Source organism: Aplysia californica, unplaced genomic scaffold (genome assembly GCF_000002075.1).
Source record: "Aplysia californica isolate F4 #8 unplaced genomic scaffold, AplCal3.0 scaffold00154, whole genome shotgun sequence".
Taxonomy (NCBI): domain Eukaryota; kingdom Metazoa; phylum Mollusca; class Gastropoda; order Aplysiida; family Aplysiidae; genus Aplysia; species Aplysia californica.
Genome location: NW_004797424.1, coordinates 191,152 through 203,890, shown reverse-complemented (window position 1 = coordinate 203,890; position 12,739 = coordinate 191,152). Strand labels below are relative to the sequence as shown.

Here is a 12,739-nt window from a genome sequence, read left to right as displayed (position 1 = left end):
TCTGTATCTGTTGAAATTGACCTATTGTAGATTTAGCTGTTTTCTTCTCTGTATCTGTTGAAATTGACCTATTGTAGATTTAGCTGTTTTCTTCTCTGTATCTGTTGAAATTGACCTATTGTAGATTTAGCTGTTTTCTTCACTGTATCTGTTGAAATTGACCTATTGTAGATTTAGCTATGTTTTCTTCTTTGTAACTGTTGAAATTGACCTCCTGTAGATTTAGCTAAGTTTTCTTCTATTTGTATCAGAACAAGTCCCTCAGTCTTCTACTAAAATTTCGAGTCAGCCTTTTATTCTTTTCCCCTTCCTCCATCCCTTTTCAAATCACACACTTTAAATAATGCCTCCCCTTTCTAGTTTCTTTACTTCTTCTTCTTCTACTTCTGCTTTTCCTCCTAATCCTCCTTAACCTCCACCATTAATCCCATACCTAAGGTTTTGTGATAGCCCCCCCCCCAACCTACTTACTTGGGGTACACTGGTCGAAGCCACTGTGGTACTGCCCACTAGAACACTTGCACCTGGAGTTGGCATCACAAGTAAGCTGTCCAGCACATTGGTTCTCAGGCCCTAATTGACACGTTCCGTTATAGCTGATTTCTGGAGGAGAACAAAACAGCGACAATAAACACACTTGATGTATCGGTATCTGTAAACCTGTGACAAAGATGAACCAGTCACATTCTTTTGAGGACAATACATTTATTAAATTCATCTTATGTCTACCCCAATATATACCCCTTCCCGTTTTTCAAACTATTAAACGAAAAACAGTTGTACACAGCTCTGCCCAATCCTCTCTCTGTTTTACTTAATATCTCCTCACTCCTCGTTCCACCTAGCCCTTACATCCTCCACATTCCTCTATCTATGTTAAGTCATGCAAAACAATGAAGAGAAAGTGAAAACGGACCATAATGCTAAAACCAGCTTTATTCACACCTCCATTCTGTCCTCCACTTATCTCACAGGGACTTTTTAAAATCTTTTCTTTTTGTTGAAATTGACCTCCTGTAGGTTTCACTTTTTGTGTCCTGTCGCCGCGAAATCAGAAATTCGTCAATTTTTGGGCATATGACGCTAGAGCCTGTTCATTTGCATTTCTCTTGATGAAAAAATACACTCATCTATCTTGAATACAAACTGAGATATTTGCGATAGATGAAGGTGGAGGTCACCTGGTGTCAGAGGTAAGATTGGCGAGAAAATGGCTGCAAAGCTTTGGTGACTTCCAAAGCTGGAGTGTCCTTGAAAAAGGAAAACTCATTTTTTGTGCCTTTGATCAACATTTTTCTGTAAAATTAATGCAGGAACATGTCTTGTTTGCTGGGGTTTTGTTTTGTTTTAGTAAGGTTTTATGGCGCTTGCAACTGCATAAGGTCATATGAGGTCAGGAAACTGAATACTCTGAGAGACTCCTGTGACACAACACTTCTTGTCATTACTAGTCAAAAATTGTTTGTTCTTTCAATTAGGAAATTAACAAAAAGACAAGTGAATGGGTTCATATGAAATGAGTTTTGAGCAACAGTTTGTACATCCAGACAATGACAGAAAAATAAACCCACACAAGGTCAACACTTCAAACACAGAGAAAACCTCCCCCACCCCCTCCCACTTACTTGGGGCACACTGATTGCTGCCAGTATGGTACTGCCCACTAGAACACTTGCACCAGGAGTTGACATCACAAGTAAGCTTTCCAGCACATTGGTTCTCAGACCCTGGAGACCCCCACGTACACTGTTCATCATAGCCCTTTTCTGAAGGGAAACAAAACAGGGACAATAAACACACTTGACATAATCTGTAAATTTGTCACATAGACTAACCAGTCACATTCTTTTGGGGAAATACTATACATCGTAATTGTAATCATCGTTTGTATATCAGTATCAGTCCAAAAATAGAATACCAGTTCCCCATTTCCCAAACTGTAAAAAGACCAGAAGTTTTGCACAGCTGGGCCCTTTCTTCCCCTTCTTTATTAATACTCCTTTCCTTGATATCTTCTCACCCCCTGTTTTATATATAGCTATAGTAATAATAAATAGCATTTATATAATGCATATCCCCAATCGACAGCAACCTCTGTGCGTTTTACATTAAAATATTATTACATCCAGCAGACCTTTGAATACCAAGAAACATTCTCAGCTTCCCGGGAAGAACACAGTGCAAACAGCTGATTAACTGCTCAAACAATAACAAACTGAGTACATTTTTTTCTTGTCTATAGCCAGGTACTAGAGTTGGGGCGAGCGGACGGACGGGTTCGTTACTCGCGGACTCAGTCAGAGCGAACGGGTAACGGACGGCCATGAGAGCGAACTGCGAACCTCAAGACAGTTCGTTTTTTGGGTCCGCTCCACAATTTGACTCTCTCAGGGAGCGGACTGCGGACCTCAAGCCTCAAGTCAGTTCGTTTTTTGGGTCCGCTGCAAAATTTTATTCACTGGGCGGGCGGGCGAACGGACGAACTCTAGCAGACAAGATACTCGACGCGAGATTAGACCCCTCGTCTATTGTTTGTTAATTAGGCTTGATGTTTCAAACCACTAGCGGTGCCACAGGGAGTGAGAGAGGCTGGTGACGTAGTACCATGTGTGTAACGTTTCACCTCGTGCGTGGGGCACACTGTGTACGTTCCTATTATCGCAAAGGCCGGGGGGGGGGGGGGGAATTTCCGCCGTGAACGCCTAGCTACAATGTGAGGCAGGAGGGTGATTTTTTAATTAATTTTTTTTTTTTTTTTTGGGGGGGGGGGGGGGGGTTTAAGTTGTAGGCAATGGAAGGAGTCGTTCCCGTCCGTCCGTCCGCCAGCTCAAATGCATGGAGTCTCTCGGTCCGCCCGTCCGCTCGCTCGCTAAACGAACTGTTGTCTCTGTCCGATGTGTAGCGAGTAGCGAACTACTCTTCACAAACGGACGGTTCGTTACCCGTCCGCTCGTTTGCGGGTAGTGCCAGCGGGTAGTTCGTTACCCGCGGACGCTAATTTTGCGAGCCCGACCCAACCCTACCAGGTACCCATTCCCACCTGGGTGAAGTAAGGAACATTCGTGTGGTGCCTTTCCCAAGGACAAAGCATCAGGCCTCTGACTTTGACAGAATTCGAACCCACGACCTCACGGCTGTGAGTCTGAGAGCCTAGCTACTAGACCACCGACGCCACCCAAACACATTCTTTGTCCTCTGCTTGACTCATGTGTACTCTTTTTTTCCCCACTTTTTCTCTCAGTTTTCTTCTTTAGGGAAACTGAGCTCCTGTATGTTCAACTACTTTCTCTACTATATATAGAACATATTATGTACTAGAACAAGTCACTCAGTCTCCTATTGGAACTTTGAGAGAGCTTCTCGTGCGCTTTTCCTTCTTCCTCCATGTTTTCGTTACACACACACACAGAGAGAGAGAGAGAGAGAGAGAGAGAGAGAGAGAGAGAGAGAGAGAGAGAGAGAGAGAGAGAGAGAGAGAGAGAGAGAGAGAGAGAGACTTCGGTCATTTAGTCTTTAGCCAAGCTACACGCACGCGTAATGTGTCATGGGCAGGCCTGCCAAAACCCCTGTTCGTGGGTACTAGGGGCAAGGGATACTACCCATGAATAAATACAGTTGGATTAGTCCACAAATACTTACTTTCCTTGCATTTCTGATTCAACAGGGATCCGATATAACAGGACTTTTTCTCTGGTCCCACCATCACTGTTATTATATCAGGTTTCTACTGTATATAACCTCTCCCCATTACAAGATCTTTCATCTTTATTTTGGTCTTCTTCTCCTGTTCCTCCTCCTAATCACATGCGCGCAGACGCAAGCACACACGCATGCACTCTCTCTCTCACACACACACACACACACACACACACACACACACACACACACACACACACAGAGAGAGAGAGAAGTCATTTCAACAAACCTGACAAAGAGCTCACTCAAGTTTCAACAACCAAAGTACAGAAAGCAAAGTATAATTGACATACAGTTACAGAGTTTGAAAGACATTCAAGAGCCAGACCTTGTACAGAAATACGAAACACCAAACAGATACAGAGAAAAGTTAATATGACAAGGAAAATCCCCCCCTCCCCCCCCCCCCCCACATGTTTTCTTACAGAAATCAAACACTGAAACAGCAGACACTGACATAAACAAATGTGAGGCAGCGGTGTGGAATCAGGCTCTCGTAAAATAATCAAAGTGAAGAAACTGGCATTTTTCAACAGATGAATCTTCATTGAATTTTTGTTTTTTGGCTCAACACCTTTCATGTCCATTAAAAAACACATTTCTGTGTGGATTCTACTGAAAAACGTTGATTAAAGACACAAAAAAAGGAAATTTTCGGTTACCACAGACACTTAAGCTAAGGAAATAACTAATCTTTGGCGGCCATTTTCTCACTGATTTTACCTTGAAACCAGGTGACACCCACCTCCTTCATTCGCAAATATATCAACTTGTATTTAAGACAAATGAACAAGCTTGAAGATGATATCAATAACTCTACATGCCCAAAAATTGACGAGGGCCTGATTCCACCACGTCGTTATACAAATCTATTTTTAGTTCAAGGGAAAACCAAGCCCTTACACATCTCTACTTACTGGGTAAACACTTGTTGCTGCCACTGTAATATTGTGTGTGCTGGCATTTGCAAAAAAAGTCAATACACTTGAGATCTTCAGCACAACTGTCAACTGTTGTGCACCCTTGATTATATCCAATCCCTGAATGAAGAAAAAATAACAGACAACATAATATACCACATTTGACATAATGTGGTTTACATTGGAAAAGGAGGAGGGGAAGTATGGTAGGACGGGAAACATTCCTGGAACACATACATGTTATATACGTTTGAATAAAAACCAACAGTGCCACAAATGCCTGCTGGAAAGGCAAAACTCGTTCTACAAATTTCTCAATAACACCTTGTCTTTCCACTTCTGTTTCACACAAACAAAACATTTATTTACTCTGCCTGTCTCTTTAGTTTTAGTTTTAGTAGAAGTTTTACTGCGCTCGCAAGTGCAGAACGTCATATGAGTGCCAAGGGGTGGGTGTCAAAAGAGAAGTCCTTACAGGGAATCAGACTTACTCTGCTCACCTCTCTAGCTTCAACAGCACAAGGTCTGCTTCAAATCTCAAGGCAACCCGGAAATAGCGAGTCACAAGAGAGTGACAAACATACCAAAGAAGTAGAGGAAAAATGATGACAGTAAGGATTAGGAAAGAAAAAGCAGCAGTTCCCTGATGTAGTTCAGGCACAGTTATGAGCATGACATTGATGAATCAGACCATTTCTGCCTGTCTGTCTCCGTGAGACAGTGCCATAAAAGAGACCAAGCATATTGCTCAAGATGCCATGCAAATTGTCTGAAAAAGTAAGTCTAGTTCAGTAAAGAGTTTTACGGCACTTGCAACACAATAAGGTCGGAAATAAAATTCCCAGAAACAGCAAATTGTCTGAAAAAGTAAGTCTGCCTCTAGAAGCATCTTCTGAAAAGTAATAACATGTTTAAGAGGAAAGAAGGAGCAAACCACACCAGAGCACCCGCCAACCACCCACAAAAAAAAGAGATTTTCTTGTCAAGAGAGTAACAGTGTCGCTGCATTCTTCCCTTAAAAAGTGATAAATGGACTTGGAATTTTTCTACATGTTTCATCACTTTCTACTTTTTTTGGTATAGTATGGGTTCAGACAAATAGTTTCTGGAACATTTGAATAGACATGTACTTGGAAGTTTTCTAAATGGTTTCATCGCATTCTAATTTTTCTGATATAGTACGGGTTCAACGCCTCTTTAAAGGTAAGAATTTTATTTAAGAGTCCGGAGCTCTGATCTGAGCTTAACCTGCTATAGAAACATGTCAAAGTGTTAAGACACCCATGAGAACAGTTAAAACAATCCCAAGGCCAAGAAAGCACAATGAAGATATTCACATTATAGTCCAGCATGATACAAAAAGAACAAAAGGTGTGAATCTTATTTTGTGAATACTTTTACCTCGGAGGAAACACACTAAACAGTTCATTATCTATAACACATACACTCTTGTGTAATCTAAAAAAATGGGACATCACACAACAAACATGAGACTGTTCATTATCTATCACACATACACTTGTAATCTAAAATGGGACATCATTCAACAAACATGAGACTATCTATCACACATATACTATAATATAGACTACTTGTGATTAAAAAAGGGCAGCTGACGATTAACGCAGTTGGCCTAGGTGGTACCTACCTATAGTCAGAACAAAACAAAAAAATAAGATGAATGATGATGAAAATTTTTCAAAACATGTTTTCTACAAAACTAACAAATTATAGAAATAGAATTATAAAAACTTGGTAAATTTTTCTTTTAAAATTCTGCAAAGTTGGTGGGCTCACGCCAAAAAGTAACACAAAGCCTGTCCGAAAATTAGAGAGAAAAATTTTACAACAAAAAAAGTAACAACTCTTCTGACAATCTAAACAAATTGCAGAGGGCAAAGCACAAATACACACTACTCGTTGCCAAAGTATCAGTCACATGACAGAACATGTATCTGTGACGTCACACCAAACAAGGATACCCTCATACAGACAAAAGTCAAAGATAGTTCAAACAAAATAAGCCATACGATTTTCAGATGCAAAGTGAAAAAAATCCACTAATTTCGAATGGTGTAACTACTTATTGTTTATGATTTATTCAGTTCCATATAAATTCTAATAATTTATTCTGTGATCATTTTCACCTTCCGTGCTTTTCAGGCAACCCTCATATGTGTATGAGCCCAGAAAAAGGTACCAAAAGTCGCCCCAGACTGTTTCGAGCTACAGGCTGACAATCACAAAAATCACTTTTTTGACCAAAATGTGTTTCCATAAAAAATGATAGATCCAACATTTTGTTTACAATGTACTCAAAGGATATTCATTGATTTGACTTCTAAATGTTTTATTTTGAATTGTTTTGAGGGAAAGGTATAATAAAAGCAAATAATGAAAACTGCTTTTAAAAGGTGTTAAAATCTACTGTTGAAGCACGTTTTCTCTTCCCTACTATGTTTTACCATTGAATTCCATTCATGATATCGATGTCAACTGAATGCCAAATTGGAAATGAATTTTTCATGAAAAAATATGCTTAAATATCTTTTTTTTTTAGTTTAGTTTGTATATGTTCTCACGTTTGTTAAACTTAAAAGCTCATTTTCTCAAAATTATATTTTTATACCCTACCTCGCAAAATGTGCAATATCTCAAAATCTACTTGAGATCTCTAAAAAGTTTTTTTAAAAACCTGTGTTCAGCATTGAATTTCCAACAAGGTACAACCCTTAACACAAATGATCAAAATCCGACTTTTGGTACCTTTCTTTAGGCACACACACACATATCTACATCCAAAATGATCATGACTGTTTGACTTAGTTTTGACTTTGCTTACACCTAAACTTCAGACTAAGCAAAATCAAAGCAGCAGCCAACGACTTCGTTAGACGCAAGGTGAACTGTACTATCTATAGTAAACAATATGGACAAAAATAGTTCACATTATTTTCTAAATATTACTACAGTAACTATATTAAGGTGTCACAAAAAATAAAGCAATGAAACTCACAGAAATAACAATGATAAAAGATGTAAGGGATAGATAGATAGATATCATATTAGCTTCTCAATGTGTACAAAGAAATATTAGTTATTGTAATTGGACATTAAAGCATTGAGGGGGAAAAAGTGCACAATAGCTGGTAAAAGATGAAAGGGACACATACAAATGTGCTTCTCATAATCGCTAGCCCAGAATTACTAAGTTCTATCTGCTCAGTGCCTAGTTTTGAGAAATTTGACGTAAAAATATTGAGTTTCACAACATGTCAAGCTTTTTCGAATGCAATTCTTCCAATATCTTGATGATGACTCCGAATAATGTGGTTATTTTGAAAGAGCAGACAGAACATTTGGTTTCAAAACAGCCAAAAATGTCAGATGGAAATTTGTAATTCTGAGGTAGCGTAATGTTCAAAGGAATAAATATAAACCATTATTATGGTCATTGGACGGAGCATTGAGATCAAAAGTGAATAAATCTATATGTAGATAATTCTACAGTAATCTACACCATCCAAGGTTTCTCTGCTGAAAGTTTGAGGGTGGCCTAAAGATAATATAAGATAAGATAATAATTTATTATCCCAGAGGGATATTAGGATATTTACCATATATTATCCCCTTCCCTTCTATTTTGAACGCAAAAAAGGCTGATTTGTTTGTATGTTTGATTGTTTGTCTGAGCAAGGAGAAGCACATGAATGCAACACTTATCATTTAATCTTGGGGAAAGGAAAAAAGACAGTACCGGGTAATAACAGAAACAGTACAGAAGTAGGACCTACTAGTAGCGCCATCTTGCAACCCCTTCTCCTTTCCCCTCCCCCAACCCATTCACCCATTAAATAGACGGAACAAGTACTGATTACTTATTAAACAAAAGACAGTACAAAAAATAAAACAAAGGTGGATAAAGCCAGTTATAGTAGGGAACTAAGCAAAGCCACAGAACAAAATCACAGAGGGAAGGTCAAAGGGAGACAACAACTGACCTTTGCCGTGAGATTATCAGATAGACTCGGCTAAACATAGTTACAATAGCATGCACGCATACACACACACACACACGTACACACACACATACATTAACACACACACACACACACACACACACACACACACACACACACACACATACACAATCAGACACACAGGCACGCACATATTTATACAATTTCATCGCGTCTTGCATTCTCCTGTTTTAGAAAGCACTAAATTAATGTCTCATTCCTCTTCTCCGTCCACTTCTTTAGTAAAATAACTCCAGCCAAACAACAACAACAGTTTCCGTGGAATAACTCATCAGCTTAAAACAAGGGTACTATATTCAAGGTCTACTTCTGACAGTTAACAAAATCAGATAAACTGAGAAAGTTAAGTCAAGTTAATGAGGGAGGATCAACATTCATGTTTTGAACAGGGAGGATGGGAAAGATGGGGAAGATGCGGGTGATTAAAAAAATTTAATGTAGCTGTTTATAGAACCACCATGGACACAATTTAGGTCGCGGGGTGAAGCAAGTGGACGCTGTAACAATGTAATCGGGGAACAAGCAAACACCCCAGGCAAGAAATTCTCCTCTGGGGCTTGGAAAGGAGACAGATGACACTTACTTTCCACACACAGACTGTCATTATAGTACAGTGAAGAATTGCATAAACACTTGCTAGTGAGGTCATCACATTGAAGGTTCTCAGTGCATACAGCATTCTCCGTACAAGTCTCATTAAATTGGATTTCTGTAGAAGGCATCATAAGTCAATTGACATTTGGGTAATGTCCCACTGCACGATTGGAAGAAAGGAATTCAGGCAAACGTCAGCACAGATGTCAGTGGAAAAAAAAAAAGAAATGCCACACAAGGAAGTTCAAGAAGAGAGGGGTGCGTCAGATTCTGGACTATCAGAACTTTCAAGGAAAGAGGAAGTGACGACTGGAAAGGAGGAACGAGAGACAACATGTTGACAAGAGACCAAAAAAAAATGTGTTGCTAAAAGATGACGTAAGAGAAAAGATGGAAAAGATTTTGTTTTTAATTTTGGTAAGAGTTTTACGGCACTTGCAACACAATAAGGTCATATAAGAAGTGCCGAAGATTAGAGGTGCTACAAGAGAATAACAAACACAAAATAGAAGGAGGGGAGATAGAGACGATAGATGTTTGATAGGAAAGAAGGACCAGACCATCAATGATTTATTTATAGAGGCACCAGCCATCCATGTCCAGGTGCTGTTTTAGCCTAGAAAAGAAGGAGCAAACCACACCACAGCACCCGCCAACCACGCACAAAGATTTTGTTGATGATTTGTGTGAAAAGAATAACAAATAGAGAGCATCAATTGTCAGTAACTAATGTGTGTCAGAATCTGTGTGAACATTTGAGTAAACCTGTCCCCTTGTACCCTTTCTCATAACATACATGAGGGCGAGACCCAGGAGAAGAGAAAAAAACAAAAACAAAACAAGAACAAAAAAAAAGCAAAAAGAGACAATGTTCAGGATCAGGAATGTAACTTAAGAGTCTGACATGACAGTCCAATGGTAAATCACTTGGAGACATCACAAGCTTCAATTTACAACATAGAAAGGTGAAGACATAGGTAGGGGGGCAGGTGTGTGTGGGGGGGGGGGGGGGGGCAGGCATTAAGGTGACAGCTCAGAAGTAGACATAGGCTCAAACAAGATGGCAATGAAATGGCACGCGCACGCACGCACACACACACACACACACACACACACACACACACACACAAACACACACACACATACACAAACATACACACACACACACACACACACACACAGAGGATAAATGAACAACCACATGAATAAATATTACTTAAAAAGAGACATTAAACAATAAAAGCCATCCCCACTACTGCTACGGTCAGTAAACAAACTATTGTACACTATCATTCCTGTTGTCGGTACACATAAACAAAATAATAATTAGTTCTACAAAGAGGAGAATAAAGATGACAACAACGAGGATTAGAGAACCAATCAGAGGAAAGTTAGAGCACTTGGCTATATCTAGGGATGTGCACATCTCTCACTGAAGTATTTCAAACGTTTGTACTTTAGTTTCTCTCCTCCCCCCACCCCACCCCCCATAAGAATAGATCGTAAGACAAAAAAAAAGTCCTCTGTCCTGTTAACATGGCGTGCAACTCTGCTTTCCCCAACCGTCTCCCACTCTCCAATGGTGCCACTTATTTACCTGAAATCCCCATCAACATAAGTTAGATCAATTAGGAGGCAGACATCTGACCCTGCCTGTCAGGGCAAACCCGGGCTGGGAAGGATAGAACATCCCAGCAGAAAGACCGAGCGAGATATCAAGATACTCTATACAAATTTCTCCCCACTAAGAAATCACTCGGGTCTCCTGCATGTGTCTAATAAATGCCAAACCCCAACACCACAGACTGTCTAAAGTAGATGTGACAATTTTCTCTATACTTTCTCTACAATAGAGCACCTCCTTTATACCTATCTATTAGCCAAAGATAAAAGCTTTGCCACGACAAAACCTTAACAATTCCCCACAGGAGCCACAGCTAAAATGACATTGATATATTTTGATATCTAGTAAGGTGCTTACTTTTTTAAATGTTTTTTCAGTTACTCAGGGTTGGAACATTTGGCACTTGTGAGTGAATGAGAATAATCAGCAACAGGACGAAACATCACACTTTTTTTGCTGCCATTACCAAAAACAAAGTTAAATTTTGAGCAAAAATCTTGAGAACGCACATCCATAAATATCCACACTACAAATCTGATTGGACCTCCAGTTACCAAGCAATATGACACATTTTGTTAACATCTAGATTTGCATGTATGTACGTACCACAGAATACAGAAAACTTCTTCAAAGTGTATCGAGTTGTAAAGGTATTGAATCAACATCTACATTACGTATTAGATTTATTACTACGCGATTTGTATTAGACAATAACTGTTGTTATATAACCTAAAACAAGCATACATTACAGAAACAATGAAGTCTGCATAAACTGAACAACTTAAAAACAGCTATAACTTTACTGAAAGAAAATAAATCCCCTATTTATTTTTTCTTGTATTAAGCAACTTCACAGAACTGAAAATATGGCTAAACCGAAGAAAATCCAGCAATCCTGTAGGTTTCAGTTTAAGCAGACTCTACTGTAAATATCTAAACAGTTAGTCGATGGGTTCTTTAAAATACAAGAATTCTTTTTTAAAATCTCTTCAATGTACAGAGCCGGTTAGTAGCTGACTAAACAGGGACCAGGTTATTGTGCTGCGCAAACTCACTCAGGACACACCGACTCCCATTATAGTAATCAGAAAAGGGGCATTCACAAAATGAGTCCATAACTGAGCACTCAAGACCTTGTGCACACTGGTCAGCCGTGTTCGGATCACATGAGTCACGGTACTGACCCTCTGTGGATAACCGCATCAGTTGTGTATTGAGTTGTGAAAAGTGAAAAGGTAAAAACAACAGGGGAAAAAAAAGTACACACGTGATTTAAAGTATGGCATAATTAGGTGGCAGATAGCTAAAAACATGACGTAACAATACTTTAACACTCAGGTACATTAAATAATTTGTCTCATACAGAAGCCACTACTAACTGAAAAAATAATTCTGAAATGTAAGATACTTTAGAATTTATGGCTTAGGAGTATGTAAAGCGGCTTGAAGGATTCTTTCAGCCCTGCTACTGAGTACATTTCTTGATCCTTGGACACAATTTCTGAACAAATCAAAACATAGAAATATAAGAAGAAAAAATGACTTTGGTAAAACAAATTCAACATGCTTTTTTATATATTTTTTTTTATAGTAGAGGGTTTTACGGCGCTCGCAACTGCATAAGGTCATATGAGCGCCAAGGGATGGGTGTCAACAGAGAAGTCTTTACAGGGAATCAGACTTAGACTGCTCACCTCTCTAGCTTCAACAGCACAAGGTCTGTTTCCACTATCATTATATCAAGGCACCCCAAAATAGCAGGTCACAAGAGAGTGACACATACAAAAGAAGTAGAGGAAAATGACAATAGTAAGGATCAGGAAAGAAAAAGCAGCAGTTCCGTGTTGTAGATCAGGCATAGTTAT

General features: G+C 39.2%; 1 protein-coding gene across 1 annotated transcript in view; it reads right to left on the bottom strand.

Moving 5' to 3' along the window:
* The window catches only part of LOC101846348 (cell death abnormality protein 1), a gene marked incomplete at its 3' end in the record, with an annotated part of 27,576 nt that overhangs the window by 8,681 nt on the left and 6,156 nt on the right, over nucleotides 1-12,739 (bottom strand). The window contains 5 exon segments of the mRNA XM_013081982.2: nucleotides 472-603; nucleotides 1,626-1,766; nucleotides 4,614-4,736; nucleotides 9,240-9,365; nucleotides 11,930-12,061. Coding sequence (XP_012937436.2) covers nucleotides 472-603; nucleotides 1,626-1,766; nucleotides 4,614-4,736; nucleotides 9,240-9,365; nucleotides 11,930-12,061 — 654 coding nt within the window.